The following is a 23697-nucleotide window of genomic DNA, read 5'->3' as shown; positions in this document are numbered from 1 at the left end:
TTTTATTCTTTCCAACATTTTTAAATGAGACAGCTAACAAAAATAAATCAATCACAGTCATTTGAGACTATTCTGATAAAAGAGAATGAGATCATTTCAGATTCTTCTAAAAAAAAAAAATGGGGTTGGGCAAAGGAATCTAGAGAAATGGATTTAGTTCTAAGGTAACTATGACCTAAAGTAGGAAATCAAAATCTCCCTAAGGACACTATAAGGATTTAAGCTCAATTTACAATAGGACATGGATCTTGGGTCAAAGCACCCTTCAAAAATCACAGGCCCTGGCCGGTTTGGCTCAGTGGATGGAGCGTCGGCCTGCAGACTCAAGGGTCCCAGGTTTGATTCTGGCCAAGGGCATGTACCTTGGTTGTGGGCACATACCCAGTAGGAGTGTGCAGGAGGCACTGATGGATGTTTCTCTCTCTCATCGATGTTTCTAACTCTCTATCCCTCTCCCTTCCTCTCTGTAAAAAGTCAATAACATATATATTTTTTTTAAAAAATCACAGAATTCCTGCCTCCTATGGGAACTCCAGTGAGAACTACTGCGGACTAACACTGACTACTTCCACACTTGCTCTGACACAGATTCCCATTCTATCGATGGGTGAAAAGGCAGGGCGTTACTCACAGTGCTTTAAGGTCACACATAAGAAGACACACATGGTCTCCAACATTACTGTTAAGCATCATTTGCCTGTACCTGACCTCGGATGCTTAACTTTTTAAAAAAGCGTATTTTAAAAATATCTTTCCTTATAAAATATTCATTTAATTTAACTTGAAAACTATTAACAAAAACTAATTACCCAGAAATAACCAGTTACCCCTGGGTACATTCATTTTCTTTTAGGTCTTATTCTTATGTAAATACATGTACATTTTTATGTATTTTAAAATGCCAAACTGAGATGACTTCTTGCCCTTTATTTTACTTTTTTTCATTTATATTGCATAATGAGTATTTTCTGATATCTGTAAAAAGTATTCCAGCCTGTCATTATTTATTCCTCAATCACTGAATATTTGTTATTTATTATACTTTAAAAGAATTTATCTATTTATACATAACCTTGTTCCACAAAAGTGTTTGGCTATAATTAAAATATTTCTGGGTTCTAGCTCCCATAACTAGTTGGATTACTTTAGAGAAATCATAAAGTCTTAGAGCTGGATTTCCTTAGATTAAAACAAGGACACTAAAGTAGATACTTTATAAAATTCCTTTACATTTAAAGTTCTTTAACATTTTTATGGCAACCAATTGTTCTTAAAGATCATCTGGGTAAAGTAAAATTTCATATTTAAAAATTTCCACTCATTTTAAAAAGCAATTAACCAAGTAACCAACATTTTTAAAAAGATAACATCTGTGTTATCTTTTACATATACATATAATAATATTTTTTTAAATTATTTAAAATATATTTTATTGGTTTTTTACAGAGAGGAAGGGGGAGGGATAGAGAGAAACATCAATGAGAGAGAAACATCGATTAGCTGCCTCCTGCACACCCACCACTGGGGATGTGCCCGCAACCGAGGTCCATGCCTTTGACCAGAATCAAACCTGGGACCCTTCAGTCCGCAGGCTGACGCTCTATCCACTGAGCCAGACCAGTTAGGGCATATAATAATTATTTTTTAAAATTAACTCTTTATTGTTCAGATTATTACAGTTGTTCCTCTTTTTTCCCCCATAGCTCCCCTCCACCCGGTTCCCACCCCACCCTCTGCCCTCACCATCCCCCCCGCCCCACTGTCCTCATCCATAGGTGTATGATTTTTGACCAGTCTCTTCCTGCACCCCCCCACCCCTTCCCCCCTGAGAATTGTCAGTCCACTCACTTTCTATGCCCCTGATTCTATTATATTCACCAGTTTATTCTATTCATCAAATTATTTATTCACTTGATTTTTAGATTCACTTGTTGATAGATATGTATTTGTTGTTCATAATTTTTACCTTTATCTTTTTCTTCTTCTTCCTCTTCTTAAAGGATACCTTTCAGCATTTCATATAATACTGGTTTGGTGGTGATAAACTCCTTTAGCTTTTTCTTATCTGTAAAGCTCTTTATCTGACCTTCAATTCTGAATGATAGCTTTGCTGGATAAAGTAATCTTGGTTGTAGGTTTTTGCTATTCATCACTTTGAATATTTCTTGCCACTCCCTTCTGGCCTGCATAGTTTCTATTGAGAAATCAGCTGACAGTCGTATGGATACTCCCTTGTAGGTAACTAACTGCTTTTCTCTTGCTGCTTTTAAGATTCTCTCTTTGTCTTTTGCTCTTGGCATTTTAATTATGATGTGTCTTGGTGTGGTCCTCTTTGGATTCCTTTTGTTTGGGGTTCTCTGAGCATCCTGGACTTGTAAGTCTATTTCTTTCACCAGGTAGGGGAAGTTTTCTGTCATTATTTCTTCAAATAGGTTTTTAATATCTTGCTCTCTCTCTTCTTTTGGCACCCCTATAATTCAGATGTTGGTACTCATGAAGTTGTCCCAGAGGCTCCTTACACTATCTTCATATTTTTGGATTATTTTTTCCTTTTGTTTTTCCGGTTGGGCATTTTTTGCTTCTTCGTATTTCAAATATTTGACTTGATTCTTGGGATCCTCTTGTCTGTTGTTGGATCTCTATATAATATTTTTTTATTTCAGTCAGTGTATGCTTAATTTCTAGTTGGTCCTTTTCATATCCTCGAGGGTCTCACTAGATTTATGGAGGATCTGACTAAATTTATCGGCGGTTTCTAGAAAATTCTTGAAAAACCTTGTAAGTGTGGTTTTGAACTCTATATTCAGTAGTTTGTTTTCCTCCATTTCTGTCATTTGTGACCTGTTTCTTTGTCTCCGCATTTTTTATGCTTCCCTGTGTTGGTAGAGTGGCTTTGTGTGCTAGGTGTCCTATAGGGCCCAGTGGCTCAGCCTCCCCAATTACCTGCGGTGGACACTCTTGGTGCACCCCCTTGTGGGCTTTGTGCACAGTCTTATTGTAGTTAAGCCTTGACTGTAGTTGGTATCACTGGGAGGAATTGACTTCCAGGCCAATTGGCTGTGAGAATCAGCTGTGTCTATGGTGGGAGAAGTTCTGTGCTGGAGAGACACCCTTATGGGGCAAGACTTGCTTCAGTGGGGCTTTGGTGCTCACTGAGTCTGCCCCCTGAGTGTGTCCCTTATGGATCTGAGGAGTTGTAATCTGGATGGTCCCACTCTGACCACTGGGTACACTGGCTCTTGGATCTCTAAGGAGGTGCTAATTTAGACTCTGCCTGAGGCCACCCAGCAGGAGCTACGGAGAGATCTGCAGATTCCTCTTCTTTGTTTGGGGTTTGGAGGTGCCCAGATGTGGCCCAGCTGTGAAGCAATGCAAGCTGCTGTGGGGCCTTGGGCCTTCTTTTGGATGTTCTGGGTCTCTCTGACCCAGCTGCAGTTAGTTAGGTAATTTCATATTGCAAAGGGCCAGGGCACTCATATGCAAAAGCCTCTGCGCACAGCTTGGGTGGGGTGGGGTCTCAGGGAATCAACAGGGCGGAGCAAACAGCTATGGCTAATCCTCAGCCCTGCCCTAAGAGGCCCTGGGTCTCACTGTTCTGCGGTAATCGCTGCAAGCACCTCTGAGAGAAAGCCACCCTCAAGTTCTGCCCAATGCCAGACAGTCCAGTTTCTCCTTGTATGAGTCTGGGTCCCCAGAGACTCGCCGGGAACTGGCGTTCTGAGCAGTCAGGAGCTTGTGTCTCCTTCCGAATGAAAAAGACAGCTGGGTCCTCAGTTGCCAGTCCTTTTCACATGCGCCTCCGTATCTCTGCACTTTATTTCCACACCTGAGTCTCAGTGTGCTTTTCTCTTTCCTTCTAGTTGTAGAATTTCCACTAGGCCAGTCTTCCTGTGGTTCTGGATGATGTCCGTTTTGTCTTTTAGTTGTGTTTTTGAAGTGGTTGTGTGAGGCAGCAATTTCCAGTGTTTACCTATGCTGCCATCTTGGTTTCCATAATAATATTTTTAAGGCATATTTGTAAAGTAAATTATCTGTGAAAGTTTTGCATTAATTCATTTTCTGTCTTCCTTTTGGGAAAATGACCATATATATATTTAAAATGCCTACTAAATTTAGGGATGGCGAATGAGGACATAGAATATAGCAAACCAAAAGGTCCTATTAGAAAAAGAACCAGTTACCTTAGTTTCCCAAGTTCTAGACTTGGATCATCAAACAGACAAATGTTATTGGGGACTATTCCTTCAGTAACACAAACAAAAGACTTACCAAACTGACGCCCTTAATTAAAAATATAATCAAAACCTACTTATAAAATGGTGAACTATTATAATGGATACCAGATGCTAGTACACAGAGCCAAATCTTAAAAACAGTTTCAAATTATGTGGAATATTTTTGCATGTAATTTTTTAAATCATGTATGTATTCCTTATGTTATTAAATGTATAAGTTTAATGTTTTACCAGTAATACACCCTTACTGCAGAGTTAACTGGGATAGGAAAATCTATAGTTTGGATATAATTTACATAAAATGACCTGATTGACTTTATACTAACCGGTGTTTATAAGAAACATGAGGAAACACTACACCAAAAAGAGCCACGGAAGCATCAATGACTGAAACTCCGAGAGGAAGAGGACCAGGCACAGCTTCTCCAGCAGGTATTCGTAAATAAATGGAGGATGGGTCATGCTCCAGAGCCCCACTTCCGGATGCACTGTTTGGCTGGAGCTGCAAAAGAATGACATGAAAATCATTCAAAAATCTACTTTAGGAAATTCACTTACTAAGAACTGGGCATGAAGAATAGAACAGGTGAGGAAGGAGAAAACATAATAAAACATAGAAGAACAGAATGATTGAGTTTAAAAAATTTTAAATAGGTAAAAATATAATTTGGCCTTTTAAAAAAGCCATCAGTAACACCTTTTATAAATTTAAGAAAAAGATTGTTCATTCTAAAACATGTTTATGCTACCCACCTTAAAATGTGCAAAGCAAAGCAAAGGCACTTAAACCCACAAAAATTTCTTTAAAAGAGGCTTTAGTAACTCCTTTTAAAAGTACATACAAGGTAATGTATTCAATGGGCAAAACAGTTCTAAATGCTCAACCTACTAACTCCCATTCCTCTCCAACCTGTCAGAAAACAAACTAAAAAAAAACAAAACACCAATAATAAAAAATCCAGCTAAAACTGGTCTTGGCCATAGACACCACAGGGTATCTAAATATAAAGAATATTGAATAAAAAGGATTCACCAAATTCTAACTATTGCTGTTTACCTGTTTTCACTATTTGTTTACCACCAGGAAGCCATCTTTACATGTCTAAAAAAACTCAATGAAAATTAAACCCTAGTCTACAATATTTTCTTTTTAAGTGACAAGGTGTAATAATAAAATGGTGTAAGTGGAAACCACCATGTTCAATTAAGCAAGTGTTTCAGTTCCCTGTATGGTTTACTACCTGGTCTTCAATTGATTTATGATCAGTTTCTTGCAGCCAGGAGCCAAGAAGAACACTATCGTCATAGTGACAGAGGGATCTGAGGAGTGAAGTAGTTGTGTTGGCTGAATTGTCAGTCAAAGTGAATTCTGCCACCAGTTCTCTAAGAAGTGCATTGAAAGACCCTAAAACACAGAACTTCAGATCAGATTAAGAAGAATTTTGAAGAAAATCACAATCATTGCCCACAAAGAATAGCAACATGTTCAACAGAAATAAATAATAAAGTTCCTATTTCCTATTAAAAAAATATGCATTAACTATTTCAATGCTGTTTTTAATATACAAAAATGGTATTTCCTTTTTCACTATTGTATTTTGCCTTTTAGCCCTAATTATTTAAAGTAACCAAAAAAACTCAAATAGAGAAAAGATTGTTCCTTTTAAATATATTAAATATGATATGATTATTATTTTATTAATTATCCAATGATATACAAACACTAAACCAGAGCATGTCAAAATTCTTGGGCATGGTTGAACTAGAAACAAATCAATGACTTATTTTAGCATTAACGTTTTAAATTATATTTAATTTCTGTCAAGTTCATTATTGGTTTCCTCCAGATTCCTACATTATTGGAAATTTTGTAATATATATGAGGTAGATTAGGATAGTTATTAAAAGCATAGACTTCAAAGATGAGCCAGCTGGGTTTGAATCCAATCTCTGCCACTTACTAGCTCTCAGATTTGGGCAAGTTATATTACCTATATGTACCTAAGATTCTTCATTTTATAAAATAGAGTTAATCACCTCATAAGGTTGAGGTTAGAGTCGAAGATGTTAATACCTGTAAAGGGCTCATAAAGGGGCCAGGAGCACAGTAAATGCTGTGTTCATAGTCTATATGAAGAAAAGGAAAATGGTTGTCTGCCTCTGCAGAGTAAGTCAGTGGAAGAGCCATGGTCAGAACTCTAAGAACCGGAAAGGGACATTAAAAAACTTTTATTAGCCCAGTCAGTGTGGCTAAGTGGTTGAGCATCGACCTATGAACCAGGAGGTCCGGGTTTGATTCCCAGTCAGGGCACATGCCTGAGTTGCAGGCTTGGTCCCCAGTAGGGGATGTGCAAGAGTCAGCTGGTCAATCATTCTCTCCTCATTGATGTTTTTATCTATCCTTCTCCCTTCCTCTCTGAAGTAAAAAAAAAGAAATATTTTTTTTAAAAGAAAGAAAAACTTCTATTAGCTACCGCAAATCATATTTACCTTCATAAGTTTTTGGAGGTAATAAAGCCAAGATATCATACAGTCTTAAACGGACCATTGCAGCACTAGCTTTCAGATGAGCTCCATGAGCTTTAATTACAGATGGAATACTAAAATATCAAAAGTATGGTTAGTATCATCTTATTAGAATAAGTATTACTTATAACCATTTTTTTTCAGCAATGTATCATTGTACTGACAAATTTACAGTACTTCAATAAGTATTAGGTTTTCATTCAGTTTATTTTGTCAACTTTACTGTTAGTAACAGAAACATTATAAAGTACAATTTTATTTCAATATATATCATTACTGCAATTTTAAAAGTCATTTTATAAAAATAAAGTTTTATGTGTTTCCTATATGATACTAGAGAGAAGTAAGTACAAAACATGACTATGTATCAATATGTGAAATTGGAAATTGTCATGACTGTTTACTTACTGCGACATCATAGTCATGGCACATTCAATAGGGGTCATCAATTTTCTAATCACATCTTCAGTTAGGAGTTCAGGACAATGTGCAACAAAACTCCTCATTGCTAGATAAAATTTTCAAAAGGACAGATTTGCAGCAGTTTTTGTGAGGATAATTAAATTTATAAAATTATATAAAGGTACCTACAATTCTTATTATAAAATATAAAGTTCTAAAACCAGGTAAAACCAAAAGAAGAACCAATTGCAACTATACAGAAAAATCATTAGAAAAGGCTAGAAGGGTGGGCAGCAGAAACGGAGTGAGGGAAGATAACTTTTAGGGAGATTTCTGTGAGTAGGAATTCAGAAATCTATAACCCAACATGAATATAGATGACTACAAAGAAAGAAGTTTCCAGACAGAACCAAGAGTGTGCACGGTATACTGACAAATTTACAGTACTTCAATACAGTTTCTTTCAAGGTGCATGAATTTGTGCACTGGGTCCCTTGTTATCTCATAATTAGCAAACTGGTGTACATTATTTACAAAATTTCTTTCTAAATCTAAAGGTCTACCAACTTTAGATTATATAGTAAACTTACATATAAGTTTATATTACAAATTTACTACATATTAAAATAAAAATTTTAAGTAGTTCTTTTCCTTCACCTCACAAATATTTTAGTAATAAAAAAATATTCTGAAAGTGCATCTTTTTCAGTTCTTACCACATAAAGCTCCAGCACGGCCTTCCAATGTTACCTGCCAGGTAAAAGAATCGCCTCGGGCCTTCTCAGCCTCCAGTTCCTTTAAAGAACGAGGGAAAACATTTCGCCACAGTAACAACATCTTCGGTAGATGATAACGAACGACAGATGGTCCTAACCGAGAAAAGGAAAATCCAAAATCATACATGTATATACATATATGACATACTTTACAATAAAAAAATTTTAAAAAGAGCCCCACACAAGCTTTAATAATAGCTAGCATTTCACTCTATCTTTATCTCTAACATTAATACCTTAAATTTTCTTTATTGTCTACTGACAGTTATAGAATAAGACAAAAATCCTACTTCAATATCATTATACCTAAAGTCATAAGTGCTCCAAGTAAAAGCCATCCAGCTTGGGTGCGCTGTAAAGACAGCCTGCTGTTTTGGGTAGCAGTTCGTAAGAGATCTTCAGCAATACTAACTACCATCTGCAAAAAAAAGTTAAAGAAATCAAATAAGAAAATACATAGCTAATATACTTTATTAAGACAAAAGCTGTCCCTTTTTGTTGTTGCTGCTAACATGTTTTTAAAGAGGCAATTTTGAGACCTACTCAAACCCAATTGCACTGATGACTCTGAGGAGACCCAGAACAGCGTAGTGGTTAAGAGTGAGTTGTGGAGCCAGTCTGCCTATTGTTTCCTGCTTTCTGACCTGGGACAAATTAACCTCCCTCTCTCAGGTTCCTCACTGGCAAAACAGGAGTAAAAGAAGTGCCTACTTCACTCTTTTGAGGATTAAATAAGTTCATACAGCAAAGCACTCAGAACAGTGCTGGTCCATGTACCCACATAACTACTATTATTGGTACTATTATCCTATATTCAAAGGTTTGTTGAAGTCCTATTATGCAAATACCATTAAGCTAACCTTACAGTGCTTAGAGTGTTAAAGAGAGAAGGCGAAGGAAAAATGGGAAGTAACAAGTAGCATGTAATTAAATGACAAATAGTACAAAGGTGGTAGTGGTCAGAAAAGCTACCAAAGACTGAATAGTTTTGAAGAGATTTCATGAAAGAGATGAACATGAATTGGGTCTCTAAACAAATAGATAAGTTTGGTACAGGTGAATGAACAAGAAAGGGGAGAAATTCTATAGTAAGAGATTAGCATGAGCAAAGCCATGGAAACTGAAGAAAGCAAGATGACTAGTCTGACTTAAGAGCAGTGAGAAATTAGAATGAATGGGTAGAGTTTGCCAGAGTTTGAGTACTAGGTAGACCCTAAGGGACTCTGAACAATGTGAAATATGAAAGTGTGTGGAAGAGATGGGAGAAAAAGATATCAAGGATAATCAGCCACGACACAATTGTATGACAAAGGGAGGAGGAAGCCTAGATTCAAATAGTAACTATGAAACTCACAGGAATGAACTCACAGGTCATGGGCCTAATAACTCAGAAGAAGAAAAAAAGAAGTTAAAATCTAGCCCAAATCTGCCTATATAAAGTTGCAAATAATATTTAAAAAATATTCCTGAGAAGAAAATCATGATGGTAGTAGGAGGTTAGTAGAAAGGAAAAGAAAGAAAAGTAACTGATTAAAAAAAACCCATTCAACTCTATTATCTAACGCTTAATAATGGCAATAGCATATTAGCATATTCTCCTGACATCTTTTAATACAGCAGTGTGAATTTTTATTTCTAAAAGCTGAAAGAAAAGCTTTGATTTCTAAATTATATTAATTACTTATGGTTTTTCTCTAAAGTAAATTATAAAATGATACTATAACCAAACAAAAGCTACTTGTTATTCCTGTGTCATAATTAAATATCAAATTTTATAGTCTGTCAATTCCATTTTAGCAGAATACTTATTTTATAATATCACAGTAAAACTGTTGTCTGTCTTCTGATCACCTCGTTCAACAGTAAACACAGAAGGTATTCCAACAGACTGAAGCCCACATGACAAACACTTGCAAGTGTAGGATTTCTGTCCTACCTTTCCCTTGGCATGAGGAATGCCCAATGGACACTGATGGACTCCACCTAACAGGGCAGCCATTGCAAAACTGTATCCACTAACGGCTTCTGGTGAAGTTTTCAGGTTGTTGAGCCGCTCTGCACACCTGTCTAGAAATGGTGTCAACTGGAAAGGTAATGCCACAGCCACACAGCGCAAGCACCAGGCAGCAGCGAGCCGAGCAGCCATACTTGGATGAAGAAGCACAGAAGTCACAGTCTCCAAAAGTCCTAACAAAGAAAATACTCAAAAAATTACTCTTTAATGAAGTCAAACAATTTCATGAACAAAAGATTATGTACAATAATTAAAATCATAATTATTATGGCTTCAAACATACTTTCCGAACTTTGTCAAAAACATACATTACCTCATAAAAAGCAGAATACTTTAAAGGAACATTTTCTACAAAGAACATAGTATAATTACATTCAATAAAATATAAATGTGGATGTAAAATTAAATGAAAGTATTCAGCAAATTTTAGTCAAAAACTACCATGACTTTTTTTATTTGTTTCCCCAAACTTTATTTCACTATTTAATTCAATACTATCACAGTGAATTTTAAGTTAAATAAAACTCTACTTTTACCAAATGATCTAAACTGCTAATTTGATGACAAGCAACTAACCAGGAGCGAAATATCAATTATACTATGATTTTAAAAAATGGTAAAAGAATATTTCTGCAGGTAAGTGGATATCATACCTATAGACGCTTCCTGAATTAGAGGGGAGGCAGTGGCGTTGAGGCTCTGCACCAGGCTCCCCAGCTCCTGGAGGGCGCAGACCATCACATGCTGGCTGGCTGCGATGTCTGCTGCTCCAGACTTGTTTTCACTGCTAGTGTCATTCACTACTGCTTCTGGAAACACAGCAGCATGTCCTCAATGAGCGTGAGTTAAATATAATTTTCTTGATCTACATAATTATATTCTTAAATCATCCTACTTGATACCTGAGTGTTAGAATTCTGTATGCTGTTATTTCTCAGCAGAAAATTTATGTAAATAATAGTGAAGTAACCTAAAAACATTATTTAATGACTTCACGACAATGCTTTAATACATATATACTGAGATATTTTGTCTGTTTCTAAGATAAGACCTAACTTTAGTAAGCAGCAGCAAACTACAGTGTACAAAAGCACAGGCTCTAGAGAAAGAAGACTTGGGTTCAAACCCCAGTTTCCCCAGTCATATTAGCTATCTGGCGCTGGGCAAGATACTCAGCCTACTTAGGTCAAGTTCCTCCTCTGCTGAAAGGGTTAAGTGCCTATCTTGAAGAGTACTGTTACAATCAGTCAGTGCATATAAAGAATTTAACACAGTGCTGCCCTCAATACATATTTAATAAATTTTAGTGGCTATTATTGTTACTTACTATTATTACTGCTATTTTCAAGTGCTGCTATATATTGATAGTATCATCAAATTACTGACCAGAAAGTGAATATGTAAGGAAAGAGGCTTTAGAACTTCTTAGTGGAATGTTCCTCAAAGTCCCCATTCACTTTGCTGCCCCCTCCCATCACCTTTTAATGTCCACTAGACTTGGAATGTATTTAACATAGAACAGCTGTAAATCCCTTGTGAATTTACTAATTGAGAATACATTCTGGCCCATAAATTCCAGATATATAGCATTATATTTAATTAAGCTTTTAGGATTTTTAAATCAAATGACTACTATGGCCTTAAGATTAATAACTCATAAATGACAGTAAAACTTTCTTACTCTTTTTGCATTCACTATGAATTACTAAATTATAAAATATAGAATATAGAATAATAGAATACAATAAATTAAAACATTATGGACTCTAATTAAATAGCTCTTTTCTTCTTAGCAATTTCTGGACTTTGAAATGCATGAATTCTTCCTTTGATTACTAAACTAGAAGCTGCCTGAACAGGTAGTTCTCTGTATCTGGTTCACTATTTTCCTCCCACGATTTGGTAGTATTTCTGGCACTCAAACATTTCTTCAATGAATCAATGTACAAAGATTTTTCAAGTTGTACACCTAGAATATATTGCTCTTTTAACATATCTAAAGACCTACTAGTATACCTCATTAACTTAAGCACCCTTTAATTCATAATTTATAATTTTTCAGTTAGCCCTGCACATTTAAAAGATCGTTTGCAAAGATATAAACAACAAAAACTATAACTAAACTGTGTGTACTTGTAAAACTTATAAAATTATTTTCTCTAAATATAAATTACTGATTATTATCTTTCATTAAATTCTTATTTCTAAGGACCTCTATTAGGCAATATAATGTGCCTGATTAAAGTTAATGTATATTACCAAGAGTGATAAAACTAAACTGTCTTATAGAATTTACATTTAACTTGCTTTGATTTCCTAATCGAATTGTAAGCTCCATAAAGGCAGGAACTTTATCTCACTCACTAGAGGCCAATGCACAAAATGGGCAAGGGGCTCGGCCTCTGCCGCAGCAGCAGCTGCCTCTGCCTTGGTGAAGTGGCTGCCTCTGCCTCTGCCTCGGCCCCCACCACCACAGCTTCGTCCAGAAGGTTGCCTGGTCTAATTAGCATATTATGCTTTTATTATTATAGATTATTCAAACCTTAAAGTACTGCTTTGGAATTTCAGACTATTTGTTAAACTAAAAAATTTATAAACTTGATACTTCTTAGAAAAGGATTTCTTTTAATTATGAATTACTGGGGTTTCACAATATATCCTATAATGTGCTAAAGCCACCTGTAATTATTCTTCTCAAGTCTTCATATTAAGTCTAGTAAGGGAGGGGAAAAACCAACATGTGTATATAAAATAAAAGGCTCCAAACACAAAAATCACATTGATTATTCCTTAAAGAGAGCAAAGTAATACTGCTGTGTACCAGGAGAGCTATAAAATCAGTATAGGTACTTAAAATAAGACAAAAACCCTAATTTTATAAACATGCTACCAAAATCTTTAAAAACTATTTCACTAAAATTATGTTGCTTTAATATCAAATAAGAGTACTCAATAAAATTACTGTTAAAATACAACCCAGAGTTGCGGGCATATCCCCAGTAGGAGATGTGCAGGAGGCAGCTGGTCGATGTTTCTCTCTGATCTATGTTTCTAACTCTCTATCTCTCTCCCTTCCTCTCTGTAAAAAATCAATAAAATATATATTTAAAAAAAAAATTTCATTCATTCTAAATAAATAAATAAATAAATAAAAATAAAATAAAATACAACCCAGAAAAATATATAAATAAATCAGATGTTGGTATCTATATATATAAAAGCCTAATATGCTAAGTGTCCAACCAACGTGCACTGACCACCAGGGGGCAGATGCTCCAACTGGTAGGTTAGCTTGCTGCTGGGGTCTGGCCAATTGGGACTGGGTAACACGGGCGGGACACACCCTGGAGCCCTCACACAGTCCCTCCGCCGGCCAACCTGCCATAGTCCCTCCCCAGCCAGCCAGCCCCAATCAGCCCCGATAGGGACTGGGCGAGATGGGCCGGACACACCCTGGAGCCAACCTCCCGCATTCCTTCCCCAGCCTCTAAAATATTTCTTCTAATTAATTTTCTTTCAATGTGCACAAATACATGCACCAGGCCTCTAGTTTATTAATAATAAAAAAGAACTAAATGACTAAGGCAATCAATAACATTATTACATCAATCCTTACCTACTACTTTCATCTGTTTTCCAATAGCTTGGCATATTTCTTTAGCAGCTGCAATCTGGGCTTTTTCACCTAGCAAGCTGCCCACGGTAGCTCTCAGGATAAAGGAGACACATCGTCTTGAGTATACAGCCTCTACATGTGTTTGCGTTGCCCGAGGATGAGAAACCAGATCAAGTACGTGGGATAAGAATGTAGCAAAGCTACGCTCCAACCATTGACCACCCAATGTTGTGACAAAAACAACATATGCCTATAAATAGATTAAGATACAACTTCAAATACATGTTTATAAATGAACTGAAATTACAGATAAAGCAACCACAGAAATAACTGACAACAGCATGCAAATAAATTATATTTGAGATTAAAATACAGAGAATTTAAAACATGAGACATTTTTAGTACTTCTAGTATAGGAATTCTCTTTGACTGACATAGTTAAGACAATAGCTTTGTGAAGAACACAGTGAGTGGTAAAGGATGAAAGGGAAGCTGAATTTATCCTGGTTATGAAGAAGGTAATAGGTTATAGGAATAAGAAAACCCTAACACACTAAATAAATACAGACCTAGAGCTACAAATCACTTGCTTTTGACTTCAAGATAAAAAATGCTTACTTCTATTTACACTTGTTTCAGGAAAAAGAAATAGTTGAAGTGATTTTGACTAAAATCACAATGAAATATTTCATCTTATTAGGCATTATTATTAGATCATTAACCATAACATCTTACTTGGTGTTATTATTTTAAAATTATAATTCTAAGTCAGGTTTAATTTCAGAATTACATTGGTGATTAACAACTTATGAAAACCCAAAGTATTAACCAATATTTTTAGCTACAGGGTCAGTGATCAAAATTAAAATCTAAATGTCTCAAGCTACCTAAATAACATTTAAATTACAACAGAATTATTTCACATCTGATTTTCTAAAAAGTAAAATTTTCTTAAATGTTTATATAAATAGTAGACATAGGCTTATTCATATATCATTAAATATCTAACCTTGCCATATAAGCATGCAATTTGGAGTTTAAATGTATTTCATTCATTTCGTAAAAGAAATGTTTTGAAAGAAACCAGACATTAAAAATCTGTGTGTGTACTATACTTAGTAAGAGTCCTCCATGAATTTTCACAATGATATGAACAGAACTCTTTCATACATGTATTACAAACCTGTGTGACTCCAACTCTCACTTCACGATTAACAGACCCTCCAACTTTTAACATTTCTCCACCACTCTTTAAGAAACCTGACCCTCCGCGCAGAAATCCTGTGGCCATGAGTTCTAAGACTTCATCAAATGTCGCTCGCTTCACATTCTGGCGCATTACTTTCAGGATGAAAAGTAAAATTATAAACAAAATAGTTTGTTATAAGTTAAATAAAACTTTCTAATAATCTAGCTTGAAAAGTCAAGTAATTATTTTTAAGCATACCTAAGTTACCACAAAGGAGATAAGGCCATTGAATTTTCCTATTTTCTTAAAATTGACAATGTACTTGTAAAAATAAATTCAATTTGAAGCAAAAATGCTAAGAATAGAAAGAACTAAAAATCAAAATCAATTCAATAAATATATGACAGAATAGTCTAATAATGATGTAACCTCAATATGTGTAACACAAGGACAAAGCATATGCCCACAGCAGATACTACTAACTGATCACAGACAGCTTCCTTCCCAAAACTGAGATGGACACAAAGAAACTTCGTCAGTTACCAATGCATTACAATGTCACTGGAGCCCTAGCCGGTTTTCTCAGGGGTTAGAGCAGTGGTCGGCAAACTCATTAGTCAACAGAGCCAAATATCAACTATACAACGATTGAAACTTCTTTTGAGAGCCAAATTTTTTAAACTTAAACAATATAGGTAGGTGCATTGTTATTAACTTAATTAGGGTACTCCTAAGGCTTAGGAAGAGCCACACTCAAGGGGCCAAAGAGCCACATGTGGCTCGTGAGCCGCAGTTTGCCGACCACGGGGTTAGAGCGTTGGCCTGTGGACCGAAGGGTCTCTGGTTCGATTCCTGGTCAAGGCACGTACCTTGGTTGCAGGTTCGATCCCCGAATCAGTCATGGCTCATGCGGGGGCAACCAATCAATGTGTCTCTCTCACACCAATGTTTCTCTCTCTCCCCATTCCCCTCTTCCTTCCCTTCCACTCTGTCTGAAAAATCAAAGGAAAAAATATATCTCGGGTGAGGATTAAAAAAAAGTCACTGGATTACAGTTGTCTGGCCATCTTTGGTATACAGGTTCATATTTTATGAAGTCCTTTCACATATAGTAGCGAATATAATCTTCACAAAAATTCTGAAGAGACATAGAGCTCATGATTATGAATGTAGGCTTTAGAATGTAACTGCCTGAATTTTTAAATTTCAGCTCTGACACTTAACACAACACTTAAACAAAAATTATATGATCTCTCTAAATTTCAAATATCTTGTTTATAAAATGGCAATAACAACAGTACTTACAATTCACAGGTCTTTTGTGAGGATTAAATAAACAATTCTGTTGTATGCTTAATTCAATGCCTGGCACAGAGCACTTAAAAAAATGTTACCTGTCATCATCATCATCTAATTCACAGACTGACATAATTATTATTATTATTATTTTAAATATATATTTTATTGATTTTTTACAGAGAGGAGGGGAGAGGGATAGAGTTAGAAACATCAATGAGAGAGAAACATCGATCAGCTGCCTCCTGCACACCCCCCACTGGGGATGTGCCCACAACCAAGGTACATGCCCTTAATCGGAATCGAACCCGGGACCCCTCAGTCTGCAGGCCGACGCTCTATCCACTGAGCCAAACCGGGTAGGGCGACATAATTATTATTAAAGATGAAGAGAACAAAGCTCAAGGGGTTTCACAACTAATAAACATAGGAGCTAGGACTTGACTCTATAACATCTGACTCTCCTTCTCTATAGATATGGAGTAGGGGTGAGGACACAGCACAGCTGGCTCTGCTCAGCTCTACACACCACTGTCCCTGAAGCATCTCCATGAGATTGGGAGCCACAGGAGATGTCACATGAAAAGTCAATGCTGCCTCTGATTCTGTTCACAACGATGGCCAAGAAAAAATGAACAATAATACTATGTTACAAATGGGGATCTAGTCATCAAAGATTTAAAATAAAAAAGCGTATCAAGTGTCTGATTTAAAGCCCTTGAATATCATACAAAATCATTGCATAAATCTTACTTGCTTGTGTTCAACATACTTGCTGTAATATTACCTTGTATATAATCATAAAAAATTTCTTGACGATACCAAGAAAAAACGCCATTTGGGTACTTTAACGTTATGAAAAGTAGAGAAATACCTAATGATTGAAATCCTTTAAAGTGACTTGCTGATGAGTAATAACTCATTTAGAAGGAAGCATTCCATGTACCTTCAAGTGTCTGCGACAGTCTAGGTCAGGGGTTGGAAACAATGGTACCTGTTGCTTGCTTTGGCATTAGTGCTGTCGCCATGACTGTTCCTAAGAGTTTAGACACTGCCACTCGCACTCCATAATTTGAGTTTTCCAAAGCCTTAAAGCAGAGAGTGGCTATATTTTCCAGTTCAGCAGTCCACATGAACACAGCTTCATTCTGTAGTTCTAGTAGACACTGTCATTAAAAAAAAACACACACAAAAAAACTAAATTACACCCTAAAACTTCCACTTCCAGAGATGGCATAACAAGAACCAGATTTACTCTCCAGAAATAAACAAAATGTTGGACAAAAAATATAAAACAACAGTTTTCAAGACACTGGACATCAGGAGATAAAGGATAGTGATCCTTAAGAAATGGAAAACAAGCCAGGTGAACCCTACAGCATTATAAATTGGTCTAGTACTAACCTTGGCAACTGCACATCGAACAGCCATGGACCTGTCATTCAAGAGGGACCTGGCATTCTTGTAAATATCACGATGCGAAGAGGCTGCTGCACCACCCAGCCCATTCAGAACTTTCTGTAGACTCATTAAGATTTCACTTCGCCCTTGAGACTACACTCAAACATAAAGAAAAGTTAAAACTAGATTGCAAAACAAATTCCACATTTAAACAAGAACATACCAAAACACAAAAATTCTGTAGCCCTAACGGCCTTACCTCTAAATTGTAAATAGTAATAAAAAATAAAATTAAGTATTCTAGAAAGTACCTGAAAGGTAAAAACAATTACTAACTTCAATTAAATTGTATCTTTCTGAGAAATTAGGTTACAGCAAGTAAACACATTCCCATGTTTCCATGACCTGTTGAAGTGCAATATAATGAGACTATGAAGACAAACTCAAAAGCTTTAGTATCATATCTTAAGGACCCACACTTTCAGAAAGTGAAAGGTTAAGTAAAAAGTAGTTAAAAAGTAATATAAGCCATCTAAGAGAAAGAAGACATCCAACACATTTTAAAAACTTGTCAGTTATGCTAAATTCTCATTTTCTTGTGATGAATTCAAACTCTTGTTTTCATATACTTATAGTGCTTGATTCATGTTTCTAATAGCATATTTATTCAAATACAGACATCACTCACCAGACTATAAGCTTTTTGATGTCAGGAACCCTGTCTTATTCATCTTTATATGCCCAGTGCCTGACAATATGGCCTCAATTCTTACTTAATAAATAAATAAACAAATAGTTCCCAGAAGACACTGTCCAAATCTTTAGCTTTCCAAAATAAGGAAATTAGACTATGAGAGTCCAGGGCTTAGGCTATTTTTAGTTAACCTCAAGTTGACAAGGAATTTTCAAAAGCATTATCAAATTGACATGACAAAACAGAACTATTTTTACTTGACAATAGCTGCTGTGAATAGACTAATGTCCCCCTACCCAAAAGATTAGTTCACGTCCTAAGTGCCATTACCTGTTGATATGACTTTATTTGGAAATAAGGTCTTTGCAGGTGAAATCAAGTAAAGAGGAGATCATACTGGACTAGGAGGTGCGCCCTAATCCCATGACTGGTGCCCTTACAAGAGAAGACTTTAGACACAGAACACAGATGAATAGGGCAAACACCATGTGACAAGGAGGCAAAGTTTGGAGAGCGGTATCTACAAACCAAGGAATACCAAGGAATGCCAAGGGTTGCCAGTAACCTACTAGATGCTAGAAGGCAAGGAAGGCTTCTTCCCAGGAGGAAGCATGTTCCTGCTGCTACCTTGATGTAAGGCTTCTAGCCTCCAGAACAGTGACACAATACATTTCTGTTGTTTTAAGCTACCCAGTCTGTGCTAATTTATTCCATTTAGAACTTTCTGTAATGGCAAAAATATCCATAAGGCTAAATTAAAAATGATACGTAAACTTATTCTTTCTCAAATAAAAGCATTCTTTCCCTTCTCCCTGAAACATGAGGTAATTACATTAAAAAAAGAGCAAGTAATTTTTTTTGCAAGTCATAACTTTAAATTACCTTCCTGCTAAACAGTATGAATACCACAGTGACAGAAAAAAGACACACATATATTTTTAAACGACATTAACTCCTGCCACTAGCAAAACACTTAAATAATATTTGTTGTAAAACTTACCTCTGCACTTTTCAGAGATTTCAAAAGATTATTTACTGTTTCTGGAAATGTACTGCCTAGCATTCTCCCCATTTTTTCATAAAATGCTCCAACACAAGTCACTGCAGCCCTGTGAGAGGTGGTATTTTCTTTAGTCACTGTTCAGGTTAATAACATAATTTTATCACACTTTTCTCATTTTCAGAAAACAATTTATATTTGGGCAGGACACTTTTGACTACAAATCTTTTAATTTTCAACTTTAAAAAACACCTTATTTATTCTTTATAATTACAAGAAATACTATGGTTTATCAACTTTCATTCTTGTTAGGAAAACAAGAGAATAAATGTATATTTATGTAACAAATCATACCCATCCTTTGGAAAGAAACTCAAACTTTCTTTTCATGAAGACTTCTCAAATTATATCATTCTACAAAGATCCCTCTCTTCTCTCATATATAATACTGTCAACCACTCATTTTGACAAAATTATATTGTTAACTGTGTTGTGACTTGACCATTCTATTTGGTTATATCTTGTCCTTCCAAAGGAAATGTCAACTCTGGAAACAGGAAACCTCTTAGTATACAAATAATAGTAAACAATTACTTGCAAAATTTAATCTAAATGGCTTTAATAAAACACTTGGCTACAGAAATGTAACAGCAGCCTATTTCTTCAGGAGGGAGGAAACCCCCAACCATCACTCATATAAACAGTAAATAAGTGAATAACTATGAGAGACCGGAGTAGGGCAGAGATGAAGAACATTTATGTGGGAGTCTGGCAGATGTGTGCCTAAATCCCAGAACCTGATACCTAATAGCTATGTGTCCTGAGCAAGTTACTCTGAGGCTGAGAAAGGGTACATAAATTTAGCTCACTATCATACATGTAGTAAATAGTAAAATCAGGGAATCGACCTTCACCTCTTTGACTCCAAATCCCATGTTTTCAATACTCTCCGGGCTGATAACAACATAAAAAATGACTGAGGTCACCTACCAGAATATTTTAGGAAATCCCTAAACAGAAACCATGAATCCACTGGAATTACATATAAATAACATGCAATATGTAATAAATTCTACTTAAGCAGAACTATAAAATCATGTGTGGCGGAGAACTAAATCTTCAAATCATTAACATAGCTTCAAACTCCAAAATAAAGTGGAAAGCACTTACGCTCCCTAATCTCTTCTAAAGCTTTTGAGATCTATATCTATCCTGAACACAAAATTTAATCACAACTTATCTATGCAGTTGAAAGCAGACCAAAGAATCAGTGTTCAGATTAATTTCCTCATTTTCTCTGTAAGCTATTACACTGGCTCTGGCATCCTGAATATTGGTGTTCTAGAGTTGTATCCTTGGCACCTTCTCTCCTCACTCTTCTTAGGTATCTTTATCCCTACCAAAGGGTTCAGCCTACTCCCAAAACTCCGTTCTCTACTCACCAAAACTACATTCTCAACTCGGATCTCTAAAACCCAGACCAGGATTACCACCTGCCAATTACATACTGTCAATTGGCTATTTCTAGAATTAAACTCATCATCTTCCCCTCACAACTTGTTTCCTCTACTAGTTTGTATCTTTCGGTAAAAGTACTGTAAATAAGGTATAAATAAGCCATTTCTGTTTCCAATTAGAAGTTTCCTTTGCCTAGAAAACAGGTTGGCAAACTACAGCCTGCAGGCCAAATCCTACCCATCATCTAGCTTGCCACCTGCTTTTTAAATTCTCCTATATAATAAAACCCTAATATGCAAATGGACTGATCAGCAGAATGACAAGCAGTATGACCCACAGGGGGAGCACCAATCAGGCAGAAGCTGGGCTCACGGCTGGCGCGTGCAGCAGGGGTGGCAGGAGCCTCTCCTGCCTCTGTGGCAGTGCTAAGGAGTAGCGAGCAGTAGGGCAATAAGGAGCGAGGGGTCCCGGACATCCCCTGAGGGGTGCTGCACTGCGAGAGGGTGCAGGCCGGGCTGAGAACACTCCGCCTCAGTGCACGAATTTTGTGCACCGGGCCTCTAGTAGTTTTATAAGAACACAGCCATACTATTTATTTATATACTGTCTGTGGCAGAGATTTAAGTAGTTGTCCACAGAGCCAAAAATGTTTATTATCTGTCCCTTTTCATAGTTTGTCTATCCCCGGCTTATCACATCCATCTTTTCTTCCCATCTTAACCTCTTACTTGACTAATTTCCATGTTCCTTCCTTAATGATTGCTCTTTAGCTGATGCTTTTTTGAGAAGCCTTCTTTGACACTGCTCTCCTGCACACCACAGCTAAGCTTAATTAGGTGTAATTTTCCCTCCCATAGCACTCTTCATGGTACCATAACTGCTATGCTTTCACAGCATGGGTCCCCATACTCATTATCTGCAAGACCTGCTTCAAAATGCCTGCCCTTGATCCACACCACAGAATGGGCTAGGAGTTGGGTTAAATTCTTAATCTAGGGGTCAGAAAGCTTGCAAGCAAAATGGTCTCTGACACAGGTACTCGACTCTGTCATTACAACATGAAAGCAGCTACTCCTCAATGCACAGACATGTCTGCATCCCAACAAAACAGGCATCAGGCTGGATTTGGCCTGTGGGCTACAGTTTGCCTATTCTTACCTCAATCCCATCCCCTAGAAATTCTTTATGTTTCTTTCCATCCCTGCCGAGAATATTATCTCCATCCAAACTTACCAAAAGACCCCTGTGCAAATTGCTGACATTATATCAATCCTCTGTAGTTTGCTGAAAGTCCTGGTGGCAATGGGAAAATGTTGAAATAGAATCCCTTCCCCAGACCTACTGAGGGGGCTTTTATTGTCAGTAGCATGCCTAGAGCTCCATCTATTTGGAGGTCTTTATAATCAGCAGCCCCTTATTAAGACAAGTTACTCTTAAAAAAAAACACCTAAAAACATGCAAGGGTTGATCTCAAAGTAAGTACTTACAATTTTGTTGGTAAATAGGCTGCAGTGTCATCTTTACTTCTGATAATGTCATTACATTTTTCAAGTGTTTGAAAAACAGTGAAAGTATCCCCAATGCTATAGAGGGCTGCGAGATTTTTAGCTAACAATTTTCGTGTCGGTGGTCCAGGTGAACTACTTATTAATCCGGTTAATTGTTCAACAAGTTTTTTCTGTTTTTCCTTAACATCAGTCTGTTATAAAAAAATAAAGAACATCAACAGTTTTTTAAATATGTACTTTTGTTGCCTTTGAGTAAAAATAAAAAATACTTAACAGTTAAGGCATTCTAATAATTAGGATATATATTACATTAGGCATAAAACAATAAATGAGAATTTTCAAGATGAGTTCAGTAGGAAATTAATCATTCTTTACTAAATAGCTTCCTTTGTTCCCCTCCAAAAGTTTCCATGCCAATTTACTAAGAAATAAACCAATAGTCCCAGGATGTATAATATTGGACATATGCACAACTGATTTCTTTAGAACCCAGATAACTCCTTTTTAAAAGCAAACTCAGTAGTCCAAAAAGTTATAGGTCAGTGAAGGAAATCAAAAGAAATTTTGAAGGAGCCTTAAGCAACAGGAAAAACACTCAGATCTATCCATACTCAATACTAAAAATTCATTCATTCATTCATTCAAGAAATATGTATTGTGCACTTATTATATGCCATGCACTATTTTAAGGCATGACTATTCTAGGCAACAGTGAACTCTAGAATTTACATTCTAAAGGGGAGACACAGAATTTACCAAGTAAACAACTGAATAGTGTGAGTTGTTACTATTTTACATAGATTAGTGAGGAAAGGCCTCCCTGAAAAGAAGTGAAGGTGTAAGATATGCAGATATCTGGGAAAGTAACACTCCAGGCAGAGAAAACTGTGTAAAGGCCTGGAGGAGGGTGTATGCTTAGCACGCTTGAGGACAGTGAGAAGGCCAGTATGGCTGGAGCAGAGTAAGAGACAGGAAGTAGTAGGAGATGAAATCAGAAAGATAGAAGGGACCACACTGTGTCGTGCCTTATACATCACTGTAAGAACTTTGTGTTTTATTCTGAGAGTGTGAAGCAGAGGAAGGACATGATCTAAATGTTTTAACAGGTTCATTCTGACGGCTGAGCTAAGAATACAAGGTACATGTTGGAAGCAGTGAGCACTTAGGAAGCTTTTTGCAATAATCCAGATGAGAGATGGGGCTGATAACAATTGAGAAGTTGAAAAGCAATTTAATTCTGGATATATTTAGTGGATAGATCCAATTGGAGTTGCTGATGATTATGATGTGAAATTTGAAAGAAAAAAAAAGTAAAAACTACCTCTAAGGTTTATGACCTGAACAATTGGAAGGATGAAATATTCATTTCCTGAGATGAAGAGCACTAAAGAAAGGACAGGTTTGGAAAGGGGGAATCAATAATTTGTTTTTGAATACGTTAACTTTGAATATTCTGTTTAGATAGCCAAGATAAAGAGGTAGAGTGTCTCATTGGCTATCTGGGAGTCATTACTGTATAGATCAGCAGTTCTCAACCTGTGGGTCGCAACCCCTTTGGGGGTCGAACAACTCTTTCACAGGG

General features: G+C 36.4%; 1 protein-coding gene across 1 annotated transcript in view; it reads right to left on the bottom strand.

Annotated features, from left to right (window-relative positions):
- Positions 1 to 23697, bottom strand: part of HEATR5B (HEAT repeat containing 5B) — a 71585-nt gene that overhangs the window by 45738 nt on the left and 2150 nt on the right. The window contains exons 2-15 of the mRNA XM_081100631.1: positions 22095 to 22306; positions 19150 to 19258; positions 17459 to 17608; positions 17049 to 17220; positions 14753 to 14910; positions 13570 to 13819; positions 10607 to 10762; positions 9876 to 10126; positions 8246 to 8357; positions 7880 to 8032; positions 7170 to 7269; positions 6726 to 6835; positions 5477 to 5640; positions 4562 to 4737 (exon numbers count right to left, since the gene is read on the bottom strand). Coding sequence (XP_080956757.1) covers positions 4562 to 4737; positions 5477 to 5640; positions 6726 to 6835; positions 7170 to 7269; positions 7880 to 8032; positions 8246 to 8357; positions 9876 to 10126; positions 10607 to 10762; positions 13570 to 13819; positions 14753 to 14910; positions 17049 to 17220; positions 17459 to 17608; positions 19150 to 19258; positions 22095 to 22306 — 2273 coding nt within the window. The remainder of the gene's footprint in view (positions 1 to 4561; positions 4738 to 5476; positions 5641 to 6725; positions 6836 to 7169; positions 7270 to 7879; positions 8033 to 8245; positions 8358 to 9875; positions 10127 to 10606; positions 10763 to 13569; positions 13820 to 14752; positions 14911 to 17048; positions 17221 to 17458; positions 17609 to 19149; positions 19259 to 22094; positions 22307 to 23697) is intronic.

This window comes from Myotis nattereri, assembly GCF_964212035.1.
Source record: "Myotis nattereri genome assembly, chromosome: 10".
In the NCBI taxonomy this organism is placed as follows: domain Eukaryota; kingdom Metazoa; phylum Chordata; class Mammalia; order Chiroptera; family Vespertilionidae; genus Myotis; species Myotis nattereri.
The sequence above is the reverse complement of the archived record's forward strand: the minus strand, read 5'-3'. Positions and strand labels throughout refer to the sequence as shown.